Source organism: Phyllostomus hastatus, unplaced genomic scaffold (assembly GCF_019186645.2).
Source record: "Phyllostomus hastatus isolate PE091 unplaced genomic scaffold, TTU_PhHast_1.1 phas_contig_159, whole genome shotgun sequence".
Lineage (NCBI taxonomy): Eukaryota > Metazoa > Chordata > Mammalia > Chiroptera > Phyllostomidae > Phyllostomus > Phyllostomus hastatus.
Window position 1 is genome coordinate 23,220,949 of NW_025333640.1, and position 24,995 is coordinate 23,245,943.

Genomic DNA, 24,995 nt, shown 5'->3' on the forward strand with positions numbered 1-24,995 from the left:
CCCCTCCTCTCAGTGACCCTTCCCTTGACACCCTTGCTTTCTATGCGTCCTTTGCTTAAACCTCGCTTCCCCAAATGCCAGGCCACCCTTGCTACTTTTTGTCACCACCATATTGTCCTGCAGCCTCTCATCATCTGACCCCTTGTGCACTGCCAATACTTACTATGAATATCACTGCTCAGCTGCCCTGAGGGTCCAGTTAGGGTCCTTTCTCAGTCCCCTTTGTCCCTGACCTCTTGTGCACTCCACAGAGCTCCTGCACACTTTATCCAAACACACTCCTCCAAGCCTTGGCTCCTGCTGGAGTGCTCTCTCCCTGACCCGCCTTCCCCACCCGCTCATGGTCAAGGTTCAGCACCCGTCACTCTCTCCCTAACCACTCTGTGCTGGCCTCACACCCATCCACCCCCTGCCCTGGCTCCTTTCTCTGTTACAGCCCTAATTTTAGCCCATCTTACTTTAAGTTTGTGGCTAATGTGTCAGTCTCCTAGGTCCCAGATTGTAAACTCCATGGAGGCAAGAGGGTTTCTCAATCAGCTCCATTTCCCCACGGGGTCTGGTGAAGTGCTTTGCACCTGGGCACACTAACTACATGGTCTTCGGACAAACGACATCACCCTTTCACTGCACATGAGATGGCAGAGTTTGTCCTGGAATAACTAGGCTAACACCTTCGCATGTAACACTACAAGCTTTTCAGAACGGCTTCATATTTGATCTTCACTCCTCATAAGGAGGAAAGAGGAGAATCACTGTCCCTGTTGGGCAGATGGGGAAATGCAGACTAGGTCAGGCTGAAAGCTTCCTACAAAGCCACACAAGAGCAGTAAACACAAGAGCCAGGACTAGAACCCAGATCTCCTGACTCATGGTCTTGTATTAGTACCCACTGCACACCCTGCCTCTGCGTGAATCCATGTAACAACAAGCCCAACTGACCGTGGTTATCTGTGCTTTAGGTATTCATTGTTAATTCATGTCTAGTATGTTGTTAGTATACCTGCCTGTCACATTCAAGTCTAACTATGATTTTAGATTTCAAAGGATAAGGATCAATACATAGAATTGCACAGTAACATAAACTGTAAAAAGCAGATTTTATGTGTTTCTAGAAAATGTTAAGCCACAATTTACTTAAGCATTTCCAAACACACTCTATAGATGCCATCCCTACCTGCTAATTCATGCTCTAGGATGCTGACCCTCATGAGTAAGTGTGCTGCATGCCTTCCGTTGGCCCCTCTCCCTCTTGTCTCCTTGCTCTGAGCCCCAGCGGCCCCACATGGACCACTTCTTACCCCATGATTCCCTCACCGCCTGGTTTCCATTTGGGTTCACCCAACAGGCATCCAGCAGAACATCAGAGGAAGGAAGGTGTGTAAAGTTTTGCTATTTATTTTATTCCACTGACTTCCTCTCTGAGAGGCCCCCTCAGGTTTGGCTGTGACCCACAACAGAAGTTCATGGTTCTTGTCAGATGGCCCTTTCTACATAGTTCCCTGACACTTAAGCATTCAGTCCTGGGGTGGTACCCATGGTAACCCCTCCCAGACTGGGGCCACAAATTCTTTGACGCTCCTGTCATCAACAGGTGGGGTCTATGTCCTCCTGCCTTGAAAGTGGGTGACTACTATGAACAATAAAATACGACGGAAACAACACGGTTCCACCTTCCAGACTGGCACTGTCCACTTCCTGTCTCTTGGAGCCCTCAACCCACATACAGGAGTCCAACTACCTGAGGCCGCCATGCTGTGAGGAAGCCCGAGCTAGCCCTGTGGAGAGGCTTTGTGGGAAGAGGGCAAGAGGTAGAGAGAGAGAGAGAGAGAGAGGCAAAGGCAGAGGCAGAGAGAGAGAGAGAGATCCATCCAAGCTATCTAGGCTGCAGCCACTGTACTCATCCCAGCTGTGCCCAGATCTCATAGGACAGAAATGAGCCTCCCTCTATGCACTACCCTAATTCCTGAACGTGGGAATTGTACTTTAGACTCACGACAAATGAGTGTTTTAAGTCTTTGAGGTTGGGGGCAGCTTATCACACAGCCACAGACCATTGAATCATCATCCTCTGGTAAGGAGGACCCTCACTAACCAATCTGAGTGCCACCTGTTCCTTCTGGGGCCCTGACTGATGAAACACGTGTGAGAGTCATCAGGGCTGATGATCACCCTCTACACTCCTCTTCTTCTGGGAAAATGAAACTGCACTTGCCTCTGAGGTCACCTATGGCCTGGTGACTGGCTTTGCTTTGGGCAATGAAATGTGGACAGAAATGACACGTGTCACTTCCAGACAAGAGCTTCAAAACCAGTGGGCCGTCCACCATGGTCCCTCCCCTCTGACATCATGACCAGTGATATCAGGCAGTGCAGGTTCTCCCGACCCGGGTCCCCGAGTGAGGATGCCGTGGGGAAGAGCTACCTGCAAGCCGCTCACTCCACTCCCCAGGTGGATAAGCCATGTGGACAAAGACATAAACACTTGTCGTTTCAGCCCCTGAGATGTTGGTGGTGTTTGCGCCTGTCATCATAGTGACAGACGCAGGAAGTTCTTTTCTCAAACTGATCCTGACCAAAAAATCCCCCTGCACAAGAGGAGCACTGGAACTCCTGAATATTCTGCACCATAAAAAGGGAACTCTATAAATTAAGCAAATATACATATCTATCTTTTTGACATCTATGATCAGGAAAACCCTGGATATCGACCACGTGGGAACGTGGTTGCCATGGGAACGCGCCCGCCTCCTAGACTTCCAGCTACGGGGATTTAAGTGACCCAGCGCCTCCTAAACTTCCAGCTACTGGGATTTAAGTGACCCAGCGGCTCACAGCCCCTGGCTGAGGGCAGCCGGGCAGCTCCGGCAGACCTGTTCGGGGGGCACCTGGCTGGGCCTCCTCACAACAGGCTAGGACTCCCCGTCAGGCTCACACTCCACCGCACTTGGCGTCAGGCTGGCCTTGCAATTGGACAACGCCACAGCCGGCAGTCTCCACCCTGCTCCTGGTTTTCTCCCTCACCAGCACTTCCTCTGGCCCAGCCCTCGCACTTGAGATCCGTGCTGCCTCCGCTCCACTGAGAACTCAGACTCAACAACCACACCGATGATACCCAGCCTTGACAATTCAGCTTCGATAAATCAAACATACGGAGACAACAGAACTAGCTCGTGCTGGACAATTAATGGCTGTCCCATTAATCTAAAGTCATTAATAACTATTTTTGTACAACATGATGTCCATGGCTATGGCTAGATCTAATTCCTAAATGACCTATATTAACATGGTATCGTTTTCTTTAATGTGACTTTTACAAAGTGTGATTTTAACCTATCTCCAAAAACGTATCCTTCCCTAAATGACCAAAATAGGCTCCCAACCTCTTATTCAAAACCCTGCAGACCATGCCTTTTGGAATTCAGAACCTCATCCTTTAGAAAGGCAATATTACATCTGCCATACTTGACACAACCCAGCAGCAGGTCGGGGGCAGAGCTCTACAATCAAATACATTAATAGTTCTTCATAAAGCACGCAGATACGAACACAATTGAGATAAAAACAGCCAGAGACTGCTCAGGCATGGGTATGCCACCAGAGTCCAGCAAAGGTTAGGTTGTGTTGCCATATCAATTACTTAAAAACTCAGTTTTCAGAGGTTTTTGAATTTTTGAGTTGTGAATAAGGGATTGTGTTTCCACACTACAGAAAACTATGCAGCCCTATTAAAAAAAAAAAAAAAGCCAAACCAAACCAAATGAGAAAAACCCCAGATACACCTTCGGGCTAACACAGGAGAACAAACGACGGCAGCAGGACAGCGTGGGGGTGGGGGGGCGGGCAGCGTTCAACAAGGGCAGGGTGGGGAGAGGAGAGGTGGAGACCAGCTGCACTTGTCAGGCACCCCCTGCTCCCCTCCTTTTACTGCCCACAGTCCTTTGTAATGACTTCAGGAATGCTGTGGAGATACTGTTTATGAGTATAAACTGTGATGTGCTAAAGTTACTGAGTATGAATTTATTTATACTATTTATGAGACAGAGAGACTACATTCACCTCTGCAAACTGCCTACGCTGATGGCGCATAACCAGAATGTTCTGCATAAACTGGGGGCTGAGACAGAGCACAAAGGAAATTTACTAAGGGTGTTAAATGAGGCTCTTCAGTGGAGGCAAGGCACCCAGCATGGGAAAACTATGGACGGGAGCCCCTGCGGTAGACACGAAACTCCCAGGTCTCCCTCCCACCCCACATCACAGGAGAGGGTACACGCTCTAGGAGGGGACTGTCCCCATCCTAGAACGCCTAGGAATGCCTCAGGAAATGCCCAATTCTGGACTTCTTTCCTCCTCTGCTTCTGAGCCCCTGGCCGGCCTTCATATTACTGCATCAACCACTCAGGAAGAGCTGGAGGAGAGGCTGGCCACCTCCCCCACCCCACTTCTTTCCTACGCCTTTAAGTTTAACTAGCAAAAACACAAACAAAATAAAAAGATGAAGAGCAGGAAGAAAAACCAATTAAGGAGGAAATATTCTCCCTCGTCACTCAATAGCCCTGGGAGAAATGGTCCTTGATGAAGAAAATTTGAGGAATCCTAATTAGGGATTGGAAATCTAATATGGTAATGTTCATTTTGCTTCATATACTCAGTATGGACTGTATTTTTTTCACAATAAGCACACATTAAAATAACTTCATGATTTTATAAATCTCATTTGAATTATGGACATTACTGAGAACATTAGTTAATATATATAAAGCACTATTATTATTCTCTATGAACCACCATCTGAGAATGTAGCATGTGTAAGCACTTGGCCTGGCACCTTGACAAACACCACTCCATTTGCATACTGTTTATTCAGCCCCTAGATCTAAGGTACTGCGCTTGGCGCTGGGGATACCCCAGTGGACAAAACAAGGGTGAACCCTACCCCTAAGAAGCAGGCAAACTGTTGGGGAGACAGACATTAAGCACGCCATTGCACACTCAGTGATCTGATTCCCCTCGTGGCGAGCGCTATGCAGGAGACGCACAGCGACCATCAGATCCTCACGGCAGCTCTCAGAGGTGGGTCTCATCCTCAATTACGGATAAAGAGTTATCGTTAATATTTGTAGCTTTAAGGTGTGCTAATTATAATGACATAAAACACACTGAACAAATAATAATTTTATAATTATAGCTATTATGACGATGACTTGGGGAATTATTTTATATCAACCGGTCAAAGAGGAAAACGATGGAAAACATGTGCAAGAAAGTGTAAATGTGTGAGAGCACATATGGATAATTCCTGCCAGAGGACTTCCCCAGCACGGTCGTGTTCCTCCACAGAGGGAAATTCCTCCACGCAGAGGTCTGGAGACCTTCACTCCAAACCCCCGTCCCAGCCCGAGAACAGCAAGATAGGAATAGAAAGACAACCTGGAAGCAAATACAAGGTTTGTATTTTCCAAAGATATGTTCCATATCAAAAAGACATTTTTAATTTTCACCCTGGCTGGTATGGCTCAATATATCGAGTGCCAGCCTGAGAACCAAAGGCTCATGGGTTCAATTCCCAGTCAGGGCACATGCCTGGGTTGTGGGGCAGGTCCCCAGTAGGGGGCACATGAGAGACAACCACTCATTGATGTTTCTCTCCCTTTCCTTCTCCCTCTCTTTCTCCCTCCTTTCTCCTCTCTCTGGAAATGGGTGAATAAAATCTTTTAAAAAAAATAAAAAGTAAAAGACATTTTTAATTTCAAAGACTTGGTTCCATTGTGCCCAAAAAACACTAAATCTAGAAATCTCAAAATGTTGATGTTCAAACCACATCCAAAATTACCTCTTGAACCTGGAAGTAACACAAAAGTCCTAATCAGAGCAAGCACGCTGTTTGGAGAACATTGTCACTGTGCTCAAAAGACACCAAGTGGCAACACATGAGCATCGTCCACCAAGACCTGCTGCTCTGAGAGATGGGGGTGCACAAAGGCTGGCTAGAGTTGTGATACTAAGCATGGCATGTGTGGTGTGGAATTATCTGGAAGGTAACGTCTCCTCAAAAAAATACTTTGAAAATTTGGGGAAGAAAAAAAAAAGACCTAGTGATCTAAATTAGAACTCCCCTCAGCATGTGCAGCCAGGCTACAGAGCTGCCATAGTCCGGTAATCTCGGATTCTGTCAAATGAGAGCCACAGAGATGGACCTTGGCAGGTGTGGAAAGGGAGGCATTCCACCAAAAAGCATGGGATGAGTAGTTCCTCGCTTCTCACCGAACCAAGGCTGGCAATTCCAATAACTTGACAAAGATCCTCTTAAATACTGTATATGTCTCTTTCCTCCGTGAAGAAAAAAGTTCTTAAAATTAGAATTCTAGGTCCAGGCGTGTCTCCTGACAGCTCACAACAGAAAAGCTATCAGTTGACTTACTACACAGAATGAGAGTGTCACAGGGGATTCACACCGGTGCTAATGAGACAGCCAACCTTGGACGGGACCTTAACTTGGCTTCACTTTAATTTTTGCTGTCACAAAATTTTTTAAATAAAAAATTGTGTTCTGAGAAAAGGCAAATCCAAGGGACTTGTGCTACCAGCACCCATCTCCACATCCACAGGAAACCTTGCGCCCTCTATGACAGACTTGGCCTTGAGTTCCAAGTAACCACTAACCATGAACTACGTAGGTACAAGAGTCCGTCTATTTGCCAATCCTGGTGTAGACTGCCTTACTTGTCATTCAAAATGCCATATTCTATGACACCAAATGGATCCCATCAGACTTAAGCTGTAGCCACTGTTAAGACCTGTGTTTGCCATGGCTAAGGAATATGGACGGAGGGAGAAATAAGGCTAACGTCCCCATCAAGTCAGTTACACCGTGTTCGCCTTCCTCAGTTCCCACCAGTTGTACCACAAACAAATAAAAAGTTACATCAGCCAATCACTGACCTTATGGAGAGCAGGAGCCAAGACAGGGACCAAGAACCCGTTGTAAATATAACTGACAAGCTGATTACGAATCAAGGGATGAGCCACCTGAGGGAGAAACAAGTAGTTACAAAAAACACAAGGAATTACAATTTTAGGTCTTCTTAAAAATCAAACATTTCTGTGTACACTCCAAATTCAAAAAAGAAATCCAAATTGTGGCCATTTATTTCATGGTTAAAGAATAATTCAGATTTTAAACCACCATGGAATTTTTTCAGATGGTTGATTTCAGTATAAATAGCTTGGACTTACAAATTTTTAAAAAGTGGCAATTTTAAGTTTCTATTTTTAAAATAGACAATAAATAGCCTGGGATGTATAAGGAGTCATAATATAAAATTCACAATCTGGGTAGTATAATTTTCTACCCCATAACTTCATCTATGTCTCCTCTCAACTTGGAACTAATTTAAAAAAAGAATATGACTGTCAAAATGGACAAATAAGTACATTTATTTTGCCGGCAGAAAAAAATTTCTCATTTTGAAGGTGCATATTCTGCTCCTCATTTTATTGTAGAGGAAGATATTTGGGAAATTTTTCTATAAAAAATAGATCCTACTCAAAAGCAGAAAACATTATCAGAGGTAAAAAAAATCTTCCTATATTTGATTGACAAAATATATTTACCATGGATAATCCTTACTAATATCTTTTATAAGTAACCTTTTCAATATAGTACCCCCCAAAATCTTAAACTACCATATTTTGCCGTGTATAATGTGCACCCTCACTTTCGTGTGCATTATGCACACCATTATTACACCGACGGTATGTAATCATCATACCCATGTAATCTTATCCTTATCTTTCCCTCAAAAATTTGGGCAAAAAAGAACACATTATACGTGGCAAAATATGGTATACAGCCTCAATTTCAAAATATAGTATGAAATATATCACATTGCTGTTCTTAACCGTGACCATTAGCTTTACTTTTCTTTGTTAAAAAATAATAGTCAAATAAAATAAACAGCAATTTCTAGGGAAATGAGGTTACATCTTTGAATTACTAACAGTCTCTGTTTGTGTACATTTGGGGAGAAAGTAATAGCTCTATCTCTTTTATTTCCATACCATTCTGCAGGAAAATGTTGATAGACTGTAATATTAAAGAAAAAATAACTTAAGATGTAATCCACTTACATATAAATAAAACTTCCTTTGACTTAGCAATAAAAATACGATGGGAACCAAAGTAATTTATTTGCATTTTCTTCCAGAAGCTATTTCTTTATTTGGTAGATAAACAGATTATCACTAACATTTTTCACCTTACAATCACCATAAACAAAATCTGATTTCTTAATAAATACAATATTAAGGTGATATTTATGCTGTACAGAAATAAAACATTGTTTGACAAATATTTACTACATCCTTAAATGTATATAAAATCTGATTTTTACTGAAAACAATAACAAGAAATCAGAAAGTAAAAATCCAATCAAGAAGCCAAATATAGTAGAGTTCAGTGGTGCTTTTTCCCCCGAAGCAGGCCAATTTCAAAGCAAATTTAATTTGTGTTACTAAGAAGATGCTTAAGTTCTTCTAAATTCAATTGGGATAACAACATTTTTTATGTAGTATGCACCATTAAGCAAAATAAAGTGTTTTCCTTTGTAGACTCCCAAAAAGACCTTGAAATAAAAGTGGTATAATTTGGAGTGCTTAAAAGCCTAAAAATATCTATTTAATGAGTCAGGCATTGAACTTATTTTTTGATGGTTAAGTGGATAATCAAAACAGAATTATCAATTTTATAAGGAAGATAAAGAAAATCTACTTATTTTTTTCTCAATTAAAACTTCCCAGAAACCCATAAACTGACATTTTTACTCATCCAAGGATATTCAGTGTGCTTCAAGCCAAGCGTCCACAGTCCAAAAACATTCAAGTAAAAAAGGGACTGTTCATAACCTACTCCTTGGCCATGCTTGTACTCCAACGGGACAGTAACAAAGGGTCCCTGCATTGTGCTCAGTACCTGGATGACGGCATTGCAGAACTCCAGGGAGTTCATGAACTGCACGAGGGAAGGGAGGAGGAGCCAGTCGTCTCTGAGAAGGCAGTGCCACTCCTCGCCTTTCTCTTCCAGCTTTGTGGGCAGGGAAGAGTAGAGACCACTGAGTCCGGTGGCGAGCACCTGTGTTCAGAAACAAAATTGTCATCAGCTCTCTTCCAAAGTCTTAGCCTGCGACTAAGAGCTCCCGGGGGAGGCCCATGCCGCTGGTCCAAGGCCTGTCCTGGAAGTAGCAAGGTATTGAAGAATGAGAGGGTATTTCGCTGGCTAGGAAGGATTCAACAGGTGCAGACGGACAACTCCAGTAGAGGGAACAGCAGCACCCAGGGTATTTGGTTAATACGTACATCATTGATTTGGGTTGCTTACCTCCTCTGTACCAGGCATATGCTGGCCTGGGGTAGGGAGTGAGGGAGACACATGCACAGATGAAGAAAACATGATCCCTGCCCCCATGACATTCAGGAGAGGAGCAAACTCAACACAGCACATTAGAGCACAATGCACTGAGTGCAGATACAGAGAAGGCCCACACCCCAGTCCGTGGGAGGAAGCCCTGGACTTGGGCGCTCGCTCCAGGACAGAAGGTCTCCCAGTAAGAACCCTGAGAGGTGTTATGAGAAAGATTCCTGCAAATGTGTTAAAGGCCATGATAGACACATGCATATTTACAGTTTAAAAAGCACTTCAATCTGATATTCACAGATGATAGCAAGAAGAATGAACTGGGGGTCATGGGTCAGCTAGATGTGACGGCAATAGTTCAAACAGAGCTACAGTGGATCTGAGCTGAAGCATCGGCAGTAGGAAAAGGGAGGAGGAAATAAACGTGGGGTTCACATGTAAGTGAACGTGAGGGTGAGCGAGCTATGACATCTATTGATCCAGGATTGATCCAAAGCTCACGGGGTTTGCTTCCTCCCTCTGTGCTCTGTTCCCAAAATGGCAGCATCTGGACTTAGTGAGGGTGAACGAGAACTCAAAATTATCAAAGTTATCCAGCTTGGTCATTAAGAAAATGGTGAAGCCTTTAGAAGAAATAGAAATGTGGGGAAGGAACCCACCTGTGCTGCATGCCTGTTGATTTTATCTTGGGGAGTATGAGGCCGAGGGAAATCATGAATGTCATGATTGGGAAGCCTCCCAGCTGGGGAGCGATGCTAGGCAACAGCACCTCAGAGACCCCCAGGGGCAGACATACAAAGGGCGGGCAGGAACAGCACAGGACAGAAGCAAGGAAGCCGTCTGTAAAAGGCCCTCCTCTAGGCCAAACCCTGAGGCTATGGGGACCTCAACTGGGCTGGAAACATTCAAGAAAACATCCAATCCTCACTTAGGCTCAGAAAATAATAGTGAGGTATTCACTGAGCTCTGCATCGAGTAAGAGATGAATAGGCAGTTAAAATAGTGTACTAAATATTCAGAATACATCATAGAGAACGTATGGTGCTGTGGATATACAAAGGCCCTTAATCCAGATTTGGGATGGGAAGGAGCAGGAAATGTTCTCAGAAGACGTGATGTCCAAGCTGCTAAAGAATAAATAGTAGATAGGAAAAGAGTGTCGAAAGAGAGAATATGCTAAGTAGGGGGTGTACAAAAGCTCAAAGGAAAAAGAAAAGGTGGTATCGTCCAAGGACCAAGAGAAGTGCGTTTATAATTGGAGTATAGAATTTGAGGTGGTTGGAGCCCAGCAAGGTAAGCAGGAGTCAGAGCCCGTGGGGTGTTGCAGGACAGACTAAAGAGCTTCAGGGACACCCTGTGGGAAAGCCCAGTAGGCAGCTGTGTGGGGGCTGGTGCTTAGGAAAGGGATCTGGATAGAGACGGAGATCTGGAACCGTCCATGTGTAGATGGTGCCTCCAGCCCTAGAGGCCAGAGGGAGAAGAGAAGGGAGGTTTCGACAGGTGAGATATGACAAAACAACCCACAGTGTCTGGCATCAGAAACAGAAAGTCAGAAGGAGGTGTGGGTCCAGGTATGTTGAACTGGGAAAAAATATCTACACACTCGTTGCTGCCTCTCCTTTCCCCCCGCCCCTTTCCCACTGCACCCTCTGTACCCCTTTGTGTAGCAGCCATCATTCTGGCATTTCTAGTGCACGGGCTGTCTTCTCATCTCACCTGGCCTCACTCGTTCGGGCCAGGCCACGCTGGAGGGGGATGACGTGTGCCGGCAGGCATGTGGAGTGTCAGGCGAGCAGCACTTCCCACGAGTGACACGTCAAGCTCGACAGCAGAGCACAGACAGGCCTGGCCTGAGAAACGGGACCTAAGAGGCCTCGGTGCAGAGAAACCAGGTGACGCCACGGGAAGGAGGGGGTGGGGTCACATGGAGGGGAGCGCACGGTGGAGTGGGAAGGGCAGTGGGGGAAACTGAGGAACCATTTCAGTACGTAAGAAACCAGAAGAGTCTATCCATTTCCCTGTTCTGTGTCCCGGTGGCCTTTATTCACTCACTGAGCCCCTTGCTCGTTAGAAAAGAATTCCTGAGCACCTCCAGGCCAGGTACTAGGGTGAGGACAGGAAACACAACAGTAAGCAAGACAGCGCATTTATTGCTTTTTCAAAATCCGAGCATCTGTGGTCCCAAAGGAGAATGTCCCCTATTTAAAGTACTTAACTCCTTGTCAACACACCCAAACAAATCACTTTAATTCCAGTGTAAAATGTGACCCGAGTGGGTTGCGTGTAAAAAATTTAAAACCTTCACCAAGAGAGAACGGAGACCAAAAGCTCTCCTTGAAGGGAAAGCTAACCTTGATGCCACATTTAAAAAATCAATTACATTTGCTAACTCATGCTAAATTAACCACAGAACAAAAGGCTTTAATTCTGCGTACTCCTGATTCCTTCACCACTCTGAGGCTTTGAAGATGAATTCATAAAGACAGGCCTAATTTGTCTGACTAAAACGCTGGGAATAACTATTTAGTATATCAATATAATTACAGCAACATTAATCTTCAAATTATATACATCAGTGACAGTAATTAAAAATAACACGTACCTAAATATTCACTTTTTAAAAAGCGTATTCTTGAACAAGGCACCGCTAAGGTGCCAGCGGAAGCCTGCCTGCGCCGGACAGCGCCGCGGCACGGCGGCACGGGGAGCCCCGCCGGTCTCGCCGCTGGGGCTGGGGCGGGAGAATGTCTCTGCTGTGTTCCTCCGGCAAAGAATCGTGGAAGGAAATAGTCTGCAGAATAAACTCTCCCATAGTCTTAAGAGCAAGGTTCCGAATCTTTACGGCTATTTGTATTTCCCTTCCTAAGACTTTGCTCAGGGGTCAGATTCATTCACTCAATCCACGTACATTTCTGGAACATCGACTATGGGCCAGGGGCTAGAGGAAGAGAAGCGAACAGGTCAGACCAGGCGAGAAGGAGGAGACGGACGGACGATAAAGTAAGAAATGGGAGAAAGACACCTGCCGCACAGAGGCACGCGGGCGGGGGCGGGGGGGGGGGGTGGCTTCAGGAACGGCACCGGGGGAAAGGAGAGGCAGCAACAGGCTTGCAGGTGATTTTCCCAAGAGTTAAATAGCACAATCTATTTGCGTTTAAATTTCATTTTAAACTTAATTTAAAATACATGGACATTCAACAGCTCATTAAAAACAAAATGCCCATCCATTATTTCAGCCCTTCATTGATCCTGACCACACAAAAGTAATTATAAAACATATTTATTCCTAATACATTAAGTATTGACCCAATATTTTTAATTTATTTGCTCTCAAGAGTCTTCTTAAAAGAAACGAATCACCATATAAAACTATGAGGATAATAACAGATCATTTAAAAAGCAACCACTTCCCTGGAGGCAGTATATCCGAGGTGGTTGGTGAGACGGTGCATTTCAGTACCAGACTAATGAATGCAGTTGTTGAACTTGACTTTGCCATTTACAGCGGTTACGAAGTCCTCTAGGGTTCGGTTTCTTTACTCGGTTGCAGCAAGGATTAACGAACGTAGTGCAAGTAGAAAGGTGACCGACCACCACTGGTTTGCACGTTGCAGTGTTCCCAGTGGAGGGAGGAGAGGACACGTGCACAGAGCACAGAACAAGTCAGGGAAGGTCCATCTATAACGTGAAACACCTGAAAGGACCCAGTTAATTTCAGCAAAAACAAAAAGATTTTTAGCAGATGGCTTCGGTCTGAAGCTAGCAACAGAACACCTGGTGGGGACCGTTTGATACACTGTGCCAACATAAAAAGCCTCATAAATTTCAGATATGGGATAAATAATGTACTACCCGCGGCTGTGTATCTAAAGGTTGCTTATTTCAATTTGCATTCTGAATTTATAGGCTACTTTCTCCCTTTGCCAATATGGAACAAGTGACGAGGGCTCAATCGTCAATATTTGGTTTAAAAAGAATCAAAGAGAAGACAAGGTCACAGAGTCCCCCGCCATTTACGTGTTGGCACTCAAGTGTTCCCTAGGGTATCCTCATTCTTCTGCTTTTCTTGGAAAAGCACATCTTGAGATAAGAGGCAGTGGAACCAGCAAGCTCTTCCTATAACTACGACAGGAGTTTCCAAAAATGGTCTAGTTTCCTGAAAGAGTCATTACTCTTCCCCAATGCCTGACGCTAACACACTTTGACAATCATACTAATTAGGGAAAACTTTTTGTCATCTGTGATCCTTAGCTGGATGGTAATAGAATATGCTTTTATATTCAACACAAAGAGGCCCCCTTTTAAAAATTATGTTGTCAGATGTAGTTATAGAAAACTGGGTACAAATGAGATTATGGGGTCCATCCGGAGGGGGCAGCTTAACACAAGAAAGCTGTGTGTTCCGTTCCAGAAAATAAGGTCAGTTGTGGCTGTCATTTTCCTCCAGTTTTTATGAACCACACAGTGTTTGAAAACACCTCTTCATACAAGCAACAGCTACTCAGTAAAATCTGCTTCCAACGTAAGCAGCCCTAATAAATTTAAATGTTTAAGTATGAAATATTACAAACACATAAAACATAATAGAACAGAAACCATCCCAAGATTTCAAGGATTTTAATATTTGCCCATAATTTCTTCAGGGCACTCTTTATTTTTATCAAAAAATAAAACATAACAAATAGAGCTAAACCCTACTGCTCCCTCCTCCTCTCTTCACCCTAAAAAGTAATCGCAGTCTTGAAGTTAGTACCTATTATTTCTATACTCATTTTTATACTTTCACTGTATATCCACAAAACAGCATACACTCAGATTTTGTCTTTCTGTGAATTTTAAGTAAATACCAACATACTATGTAACCTTTTGTTACTTACTTCTTTCACTTTATATGTTTTTAGACTTACAGGTATTCACATTTGTATAGTTACATGTGATTCATTCATTTCAAATGTAGAGTAGTATTCCATTGATGTAAAACAAAACAGTTTATTTATCTTTCCCTTAATATATTTCTATTTTTCTCTTCTCAAATCAGTATTCCACTGAGTATCTTCGTGCATGTATCTTTGCAAACCTGTCATACTGCCCTAGGGTGGGTGTCCAGAAGATGCACGATCACACTGCACACAAATATTCAATGTTGTTAAATGCTTCCTGGTTTATTGTACCAATGTACATTCTCAAAAGTTCCTGTTTTCCACACCCCTCACAATACCTGGTGTCACCAGAGAGCCAACAGTTAGCCGCTCTGGTGAGCAGTGTCCGGTATCTCTCTGTGGGATGATGTGCATCTTCCACACCACATGTGCTAGGGAAGGTGAGCACATTTTCATATGTTTACTGGGTTGGGGTGCCTTTTGGGAATTGTCTGTTCACATCCTTTGCCCACTTTTCTAATGCATTGTTTGATCATTTTATTAATTTGTAGCATTACAAATGTTTTTTCTTCATTTTGGGTACCAATCATTCATTAGTTATGTGTGTTGCAAGCATCTTCTCTCAATCTGTGTTTTTTGTTCTTAATTCTAGTTTCTTCTTTATGGTTGGTGTTTTATGGTAAGTCTTGATACTTGATTACTTATATACAAGGTTAATAAGCACAAGGGTCGTGGGGTCAGACTGCCCAGGTTCAAATCCTGACTCTATCTCTTACCCCATTCACGGGTTCAAGGATTAGTGTGTAGACAACTTGAAGGGGGGGTGGGGGGAGGCATCATTCTGCACACCACAGTTGTTATACCCAGTTTGGAGAATTTCCCTTGGAGAAATGTAAGCAATAAAACAGCACAATCAGAATTTTGTTAGAACTTAATCTGACAATAGAAGATGGTGAGTTTGGTAGATACTAAGGAAGGAGGGAGACAAGTTAGGGTCTAGGACCAAGAGTGGTAGGGCTGAGAATGAGAAGGAGGAGCTGGGTATGAGCAATGTTGTGAAGGTGGAAGCTTATTAAAAGGTAATCATTTTTTTTCAGAGAGCTCGAAGGAAGGGAAACTTAATATGTTGGCACAGGTGAAGGGAATCAGTTCTTCACTTTCCACCTATCAATCTTTGTGCAAGTTCTTATTCCATTGGTCAGAACACAGAAGAGAAGAGCTACCTGGTACCCTGAATTTCTTAATTGCAATTCTATTTTTCAAAAAATTGTACTTGTGCCCTGGCTGGTGTAGCTCAGTGGATTGAGCACGGGCTGCGAACCAAAGTGTCGCAGGTTCGATTCCCAGTCAGGGCACATGCCTGGCTTGCAGGCCATGACCCCCAGCACATTGTTGTTTCTCTCTCTCTCTCTTTCTCCCTCTCTTCCCTCTCTAAAACAATAAATAAATAAATAAAATCTTAAAAAAAAATTTTACTTGTTTGCCCTGAAATAAATATTCACCAGATACTAGGTGGCCCTGGTTTCTTAGTAAAAATAAGAATTTATAGTAGTATAAAGAAGATTACTTCATTTGAACCTTGAAACAAAACATGTTACTCATTAGGATTGCTATTAGCACTTTGAGGCGGTCATTCTTTATGGGGCAAGACCATTCCACTGACTACCAGCCACTAAGTATCCTTGGCCTCCTCACACTGAATGGCAGTTGACCTTCCTCCCCAGCCACCCATGTCCCTATCACAACCAAACACACCCCACACACCTTCCTAAATGCCCTCTAAATGTCCTCACCCCAGTCAAAAACTACCCACATAGTGTTAATTAACAACAAATCTAATCTACTGATGTCAACTTTCCTGGCCTGTTCTAAAAAAATTTACTGATGGTATTGTATACTGTTCCGGAAGAATCAGGCATATTTACAGCAATATAGTTTACACATAAATATAATGATGCAACTGTAAAAGGAAACAGACAATGGAAATGAACTGGAAATGTTCACTCAGGGAAACAATGGCTGTTGTCCAATGTAATGGACAAACCAGAAGACATAAATCTGCCATCTGAATCCCCTTCCAAAGATGAGACCAACACCAAAACAACAATCAGAATCCAAGGGGTCTTCAGAGTCCCAGGCAGCTCCCATTATTTTCTGGAACTGTAACTGGACCTGGGCCACTCTGACATCTGCAAAGGACATTACACTTTACCTCTCACTATACCAATGATTAAGAACCTATGCAGAGCCCTGGCTGCTATAGTTCAGTGGATTGAGTGCAGGCTGCAAACCAAAGGGTCGCCAGTTTGATTCCCAATCAGGGCACATGCCTAGCTGTGGGCCAGATCCCCAACTGGGGCCATGTGAGAGGCAACTACACACTGATGTTTCTCTCCCTCTTTCTCCTTCCCTTCCCCTCTCTCTTAAAAAAAAAAAAACCTATACAGAATAGAGAATTTCTTGCTACCTTACATTGTAAATATGTATTTATTTTCTACAATAAAACCAGTGCCTTGTGTCTATAGTTATGGTCATTATCTTGCTGAGAAACAAATTAATTTGTGAAACCAGCTGTGAGGGGCCTCACCACATGCTAGGATCTGTTGGGGCAAAAATAAACCTGAAAAGCTGAGAATATAGAAAATGCAGGTCTTACCAATTGCTCAAGACATGCTCTTAGGAAAAACTAAAACAGTTCCTAACCCAACAGAAATGGGCTAACACATATCGTTGCCCCTGTTGGCTTATCTTGAGCTGACGCTGCTCAGCCAAATAGCGTCTCAGTTTAGGATTGCCCTGGTCCCTCCCAAAGATTCCCTGTAAATATCTTTCCACAGAAGGTGCCAAGCACAACTTGCTGAAAGGAACAGTGAAGTGTGTATCATTAGCACAAGACAGGAAAAGAGAAGTGGGTGACAAACACGGCAATGAGGGGGACTTACTGGACAAAAGTACGTGTTCTCCACGATGTGACGGGCCACCACGCTGTTCTCAGCAGAGAGAGACATGATGAAAAGCAACGCATCCCGGGCCTGCTGCCCTACTGTCCCCTCTCGGTGAATGAAGGGAATCAGAAGGGAGAAGATGAGGAAGTTGGCCGCCCCTTGGTCCTCACTCGTGTGGAAGAAGAGTTCCAGAATGGACGGGTCTTTGGCAAGGATGGAACAGAGCTGGTTGAGCAGGACGACCAGCTTCTCCTCCACGGCAGGGGTGGCCGTCCCCGAACAAGAGCTCAGCAACATCATCAGGGGCTTCAGAATGGGCTTATGGTGCAGCAGCGGCTGGTGCGACTGGGTGACCAGCATCTCGTACATCTTTAGCTGTTCCATTTTAGTGTCATCGGTAAACTCCCGCCTCAAGCTCCAAAGGAAGAGTTTCTCCATAATGTTCTCGGAGACCACAAATTCCAGAATTGGCCCCATGGCGGCATCCTTGGCTTGCTCTTCGATCAACAAGAAGAGCATGTGTTCCACATAGTTCTGCACCGCGCTGGCCTCGTCCGGAGGGATGGACCCGTATTTCGCCTGGGTGTTCTTCAAGGGGTCATGCTTCTCTAAGATCTTCACAACCTGTAACCCAACCAGACACTTGTCATCCACCTGATGTCTATCATAATGACAAAAACAAACCACCCCTGACTGTACCAAAATTCACGGGAGACATGGAAGCCATGGCCCACAGGATACATGTGAGCTCTGTGTTCATCTGTCTCTCGTGAGAATAAAATGAAGGAGTTCAACTATAGAAAGATGATGTTTGAAGAAGTTCATTTATAATAGTTATAATTTTTGACAACCTAACTGTCAAAGAAAGCAGCATGGTTATGTCAATTCAGCTACATGCATTTATGGGCCTATTATCATGAAGACGACTGAGCAAAATGAAACCTTGTAAGTGATATGTTAGATGAAAAAATAAGTTACTTTATATAGTTACATCCATCGTGATCAACTATGTCAAAAACATGTGAGAAAAGACTGAAATGAAATATAAAAAACAGTGACTTTTTGTGTTCAAAATTATAAGTTCTTAATTTTTTTAAACTGCCAAGAATACTGCTTTTCAATTTTAAAATACATTAAATAAGTGAGGTTACCCATGCTCTCCTATAAATAGAGTTGATTTGGAGATTTCAGCAGAGGAACGTAGCTGCTCACGTGCCCGGGACAGAACATCACCCTCCCCTCCCCCACCTGGATGGCCACCCTTTCGACTGAGCCAGCAACATCAGGAAGGGTGAGAGGAAACTGGCTAACAAAGGACACATGCCTAGCAGAATCAACCCTAGCATACGGCCTGTACCTGCATTTCCTCAAGCCAGAAAAAGTTCTGAAATAACCAATTACGAAATAAATTCCTAATGTACAGAAGTTCTGTCTGAGATAATGGAAGAGTATTGGAAATAGTGGTGATGGTTGCATGTCACTGTGAATGTGACATGACATTGTTAATGTCATTGAATTACACACTTAAATAGGTCAAGATGGCAAACTCCACTTATTTATTTATTTAGGTAGTTAGTTAGTTATTTTAATCCTCACCCAAGGACATTTGTTCATTGCTTTTAGAGAGCGAGAGAGAGAGATAAAGGGATTGGGGGGAGGAAGGGGGAAGAGAAAGAGAGACAGAGAGAAAGAGAGACAAATGTCCTTGTGAGAGAGAAACATCAATCAGTTGCTCTTTTGTACCCTCCCCAACCTGGGACTAAACCCACAACTGTGTATGTGCCCTGACCGGGAATCGAACCCGCAACCCTTCTGTCTATGGGATGATGCTCCAACCAAGTAAGACACACTAGCCAGGACTCATCATATATATTTTACCTCCAAAAAGAAAAAGTCAGCTGACAGTAAAAAATAAATAAATAAAGCCCTAATTGGGTCACGTGGCAGCCCTGGTGTTTCTCTCCTTCACCACTGCTGGCCCTCGAATGCCCCATCAATACTGACTTCTACTTTGGGACCTGGAAATTAAAACAATTTTTTATCTCAACTTCCATGTAACTGTATGACTTGGAATTGCTAGGATAATATGTGTTCACTTCTTTAAAATGTGTACACATGATGATTTTTAAACAACCCAAAACCGATGATTTATAGTAATTCCTTTGTGCCTTTCTGAACTGCATGCTATATGAAATATGTTGTGTTCTGCAGTACCCTCCCGCCCCAGTTCTATAACGTGCTGTTACATGTCCTGTATTTAGGTTACAGAACTTTCGCAAGTCACTGGGGAAGCTGGCAAAGGTACCATGCTCCGTCAGCAAGAATGAGAGCAAGACAGGAGTGTACTTCTAGGGGAAAGGTCTAAGTTTTTTCCCTGTCAGAAACAAGGCAAAGGAACCTGTATAGCCCAGGCAAACTATATCCTTTTAGAGTGAACAGAATGCACAGAATCTGTAATCTCTATCGGCTTCCATTCAAAAATTACTAATACTGTCACGGAGGGAAAAAATCACCCCAACACGCCTGAACTGACATTTCCAATGAGGAAGGCCTTCAGTTCGAAGCTGCCCAGGAGGTACCCAGCTCCACGACCGTGGCCCCAGTGTGCCCACTGGACATGCCCTCTCCTCCCAACTCCAGAGTGCCCCCACCCTTCCCAAGAAGCCATCCACAATTCCCCACCGGCCTGATAGCCTCACTGGCAGAAATGCTGGCACCCAACTGTCTGCCTTTCCCTTTGCTCTGGCCTGGGTGACACCGCACAGAGATTACAGTACCACACTTGTCCAAAAGGGGGCTCCACCTCAACACAGCATGTTCTCCATCCCCCAAGCCGAACTTGAATGTGGATTTGTTCCACATTCTGAAGAACAAATTAACTACACGTTGTTATCGGTTCTATAATGCCGGCGTCCACATACGAAGTTTCTTTAGGAGAGCTATCTACACAGTTAGGCCCTGGGGTGGAAATGTAATTATACTTCTCACATGTGCTCAGGCTATCTGAACTGTCTAAAATTGGGACTGTTCATTATATATCAATGGCGGCACAGCGAATTAGCTCAATCTTTCTGGAAAACAATCTGGCAATTTGTACAGAAGCCACAAAAAAATTGCCCCTGCCCTTGTTAATCTCACTTTGGGGAAAAGGCCTAAAGGAAAAAACCCAAAAATAATTTGTTAAAAAATGTTCGCACTGGTGATATTTTTAATGAGAAAAAAAGTATTATTGACCCAAATGGTTAAAAATAAGAGAATTATAATCAAAATATTACATCACCATACAATAAAGCTAATAAAAACAAACACTAAGTGCATTATTTAATTACCTACAAATGTATACATGAAATAATTCAAGTTAAAAACTAAATATTTGACAAAGATGTATGAGTAGAAGTGTCAGGTTTATTACCTCTTCTTTCCTGTAAACTGGCCTAAGTTCATAATATAAGTAAAAATAAATGTAGATAAGGTACTGAATAATTTTGTACTAATGTCTTTAAAAAGGACCAAAACACTGAGTTAACAACAATTAATAACTAGAAATCTCATCCTCAGAATTCCTAAGCAATATAAATTTATGCATATGTATTTATACTACACTCATGCATGTAAATATTATGTATCTAAATGTGTATGTGTAATACACACCAAAACTATATACATGATCACAAGTTACATTTTTCTCATGAATTAATCTTCATTTATATTATGTATTCCAATGTATTTCTTTGCAAACAGATCTATTTTTTCTTTTTGCTATGAACAACCTTAAAAAGAGAACTGAGATTTTTATATAGAATGTAAACTATACATTCTATATAAACTCCCCACTCCCCTCTGGTTGCTGTACGTCAAAGCATCTTTATAGTAGCTCCTCCACACTGCCTTCTGGGTTAATGAGCAGGGAAACATGAGAACAGAGCTATAAAAACCCATGATGATATAAGGTTTGCTGATCATCTGGAATAGAACAGACCCACTAAAAGCTCTTTCTTCACTCCCAGCCCTGACTGGGGTGGCTTTACTGCCTAGAATTCCGATGGGTGTGTTGCAACACGGCCCATGAGTCATGGAAAACACAATGCCCAGCAAAGTGCTGATTATGCCCATGTTACCACATGCCCTTAACCCCTCTCCTTAGGTGTCAGGACCCTCCCAGGCCACCTCCCTTTCCTTTCCAGGCAGTCACGCCCATGACGTGCTTGTATGAGGAGTAGGCTCTGCAGGCCCACGCTCTGGGCTGGTTCCTAGCCTAACTGGGAATGCCTTCCAAGATTCTTGGCCAGAGCACAACTTGCACTGAAATGCCCAAGAACTTCTGTGCTCATCTTCCAAGTTTGCTGCCCAGATGGTGCCACAGCTCTTCCCATTTCTGTAGACTGATTCCTGACGTGATCTGGACTTTTCCTTATTTGTTCCTTTAGTGCCCACTAAACTCCACTGTTCCTGTGTCCCTGATTTTTGCTTGCTGCCTAAGTTCTACCTGTTGATCGACCTCTGACCTTCCCGTCCTATAGATCCATGCTCCCATATGCTCACAGCAGCACCCCAGGCCTTGTCCATTCTCAGATTATATGCTCTTTCTCCTACTCTCAACTTTGCCTCAGATTTCCCAGCCCCGGCTTCTTCTCAGCTACGTATACTTTCAGTCTTGGGGATTCAGTTCAGGGAGAAAGAGACGCAGTTAAAGGGGCTGAAAGGATCCAAGAAGGGAAGGGAGTAAAAGGAAGCAAAATACACTTTGCAAGTGTTTCCTTTACGTCCACTTCATTAGGCTGCAATGATCATTTAAGAAACGAATCAGCCCCTGATAAAGCCTGCGGTCATTAAGCAAGGAAACCAGCTGAGATCAGAAATTATACTGTAATGTTTGGCTGATCACAGCTAGGCATTTGTTGATCTATAGTCTTTAACAGATTCTGTGTGTGTGAATCATGAGCCCAGGTCACAGATAAATCCACATGTAAATTGTTACAACTCTAAAAATAAAGAAATAAACAAAAAAGCAACAGTGTGAACAATGGTATACGAAGTATCATCTAACCAATCCAGCTAAATCTTAACCTCCTTTGACCTTACGTATGAGGATTATTGGGACCAAATAGATGAACAAATAGCATGTTTCTTTCACTGGGGAACATCAGCTCCCCCTAGCCTTAGCTGTAATCATGGCCCCATCAGTCAGTAAAAATGGGTCTGAATTTCAAATACTTACAAATTCGAAATAGAAAGTTCAAACCCTTTCAGAATGAAAGATCTATATAAATCACATAATCACACCTCAAGCTAACAAATGATTATTCTTCATAATAAACACAAATGTTTCTCTCTCAGGAGACTAGCTTTGACTCCATATTAACACTGTTCTGGTACATATACATATTCATACATACATATATATATATAAACAATCACATACGTACACACACACATATCAATAGATGATTATTTATGTTACTTTGATTAGAGCCTAGATATTTCAAGAAAGTCACATGAGTACAACCCGTACTTCCAAATCCCCTGGAATGCTAAAGTGGCATTGTGGAAAAAACCAAGTTACTAAGCAACATTTTCCATCACGCAGAAGAGAGGCAGGATTTAACAGTCTTAAGCCAAATTCCACTTAATGTACCAAATAACTACAACAAAAGTAAGCTCCCATCCAGTCCTTGTTCACTACTTAACAGCTATGTCTTTCAGTATGGGGTATTCCTTGAACACCTATTCCCATGGAAGACCCTTACTAAGTCATTTCTTTTTATAATACGATAACAAAAACATGTCATCTTGCACAGAGGGACTAATGTCAGCTCCAGTCTGAACTCCAGAGACTTGTTCAAACCTGGGATAAACCAGGATCAAGCAGAGGCTACCTCCTTGAGACCAAAGATAGTCTAGTAATTACTGCAATACAGAAACGTGGTAGGAACATCAGCCCATAAAACAAACCATAAACTAATGCTAAGCTAGTTATGTATTTTCAATGTAGGTAGTAGGGACAGGGCTTGAGCGTAGTGATCCATGTAAAAACACCCCAGAGAACACTGCAGCTTCACCTGCAGCGAAAGCAGACGCCACCGAGCACACAGCGGGGGAGGTGCTGACATTGCCATGTGCTCAGCCGCTGCAGAGTCTAACAGAAGCACAAGTCAACGCCTGGGCTCTCTGAAGAAGAAGTACAGCGTTTGCTCTGCGGTGCTTCCTACTCTCAAGTTTAGAGCTACTTGAAAAGCTAGAAAAGATACAAATTTTTTAAATGTTAGCAAACATCACTCTACTAAGATACGGTGATTAATCAGACTTCTCTGACACTTCTCAACTTTTCATCTCTGAAAGACCTGACTTAATTTCTCCCTGTCAGTGACTCTGTGACAAGGCACAGACTAAAAGAACGAGGTGAGCAGAGCAGGAGACTGCGCGTCACGGGGAACAGACTGGCGTGCACATCGCAGAGCCTGCGGGTTCTCTGCACTTTTTTTAGTAGAGTCAGGCTACTTGACGCTGTACACTCAAGACGCTGTACTTGAAACACATGATCTGTTCTTCATTACAGCACTGTGGGAACACATTTGACTTAATTAACCAATCGAGATGATCGTTTCATACATCCCCCACCACCTCCGAAAAGAACAAAAAGGCTGACAAACGTACTAGCTTTTCTTCATCTGTCCCCATGACTCTATTTCAGCTCTGAAATTTTCTTAGCTCAAAAAAATTGTGTAACAGCCTATTATTGCAGATGGAGGATGGTAAGGAGAAGGCTGGGCTATTGCCTAACTAGGAAGACAAAGAAATACGCTTTTCTAATTGATTTCTTTATAACCCATCACCCCTGTTCTCCCGGCTCTAAGAGCAGACACCTGTAAGTATATAACTAATACTGATTCGATGCTTAAAAGGAGACAGAGAATGAGTAGAGCAAAGTCATGAGGCTTCACAAAGTACAGCTGTGCCATTAAGAATAACTAGTGTGGGGGGGGCATGTTGATTCACATGGCAATATAGTTGAATAGTTTATTATCTAGTGGACCAATGCTTCCTACTTCTTGCTCTTTCTTTCATTCAGAAGCAAAGAAGCAAAGGCAAGAGGTTAAAAAAACCCAGTAAACTAGACTACAAACTGTTCTTATAGACTACTATAAAAATTAAACACACACACACACACACACACACACACACACACTCCTCCAGATCACTGATTATTAAATACAAGTCCAAAGATCTTACTGGTAGCAAATGTTTTAATATTACTGTACATTCAAAACTGTCTTCTAAGTAGCCTAGCTCTTCTGAAGTTGTATTTCATTTTGCCCGTGTTTCAGTTCAACAAGGTATTGAAATCTACAATATGCCTACAATAGTCTTGTACTGAAGATGTAGGTTAAACTACAAATGGTCCTGCTCATGAGGTGCTTCTACAGTGAAAGACACTCCGGAGGGAGGCTGTTAGAGCGCAGAGTGGGGCATAAAGGAGGGCGGGGAAGGTTCCCCGGAGGAAATGATGCCCCAGATGAGTTGTAAGGAAGGAGAGGCATTAACTAGGTGGAGGGATAGTCCAGGCAGAAAGAAGAGGAAGTGCCCAAGGCAGAGGAGCATGACACAGCATGGTGCCACTGCCCAGGAGTCAGGGTGGCCGTGAACTCCAAGCCATTTTGTATTTCCGCAGACTGAGTAAGAGACGAGAGGTGAGAGAGGCCAGGACATAAAGAACCCTGTGTGCCATCTGGCCTGTAGCTGGGATGCCACTGGAATGTC

The 24,995-nt window shown here is 43.3% G+C and overlaps 1 protein-coding gene across 4 annotated transcripts in view; it reads right to left on the reverse strand.

The window, feature by feature from the left end:
- FHIP1A (FHF complex subunit HOOK interacting protein 1A) overlaps nucleotides 1-24,995 on the reverse strand; it is a 194,196-nt gene that overhangs the window by 53,152 nt on the left and 116,049 nt on the right. For all 4 annotated transcript variants that reach the window (XM_045831715.1, XM_045831717.1, XM_045831716.1 and 1 more), the window contains 3 exons: nucleotides 17,235-17,861; nucleotides 8,972-9,130; nucleotides 6,943-7,029 (listed from right to left, as the gene is read on the reverse strand). In XM_045831715.1, the coding sequence (XP_045687671.1) occupies nucleotides 6,943-7,029; nucleotides 8,972-9,130; nucleotides 17,235-17,861 (873 nt within the window). The remainder of the gene's footprint in view (nucleotides 1-6,942; nucleotides 7,030-8,971; nucleotides 9,131-17,234; nucleotides 17,862-24,995) is intronic.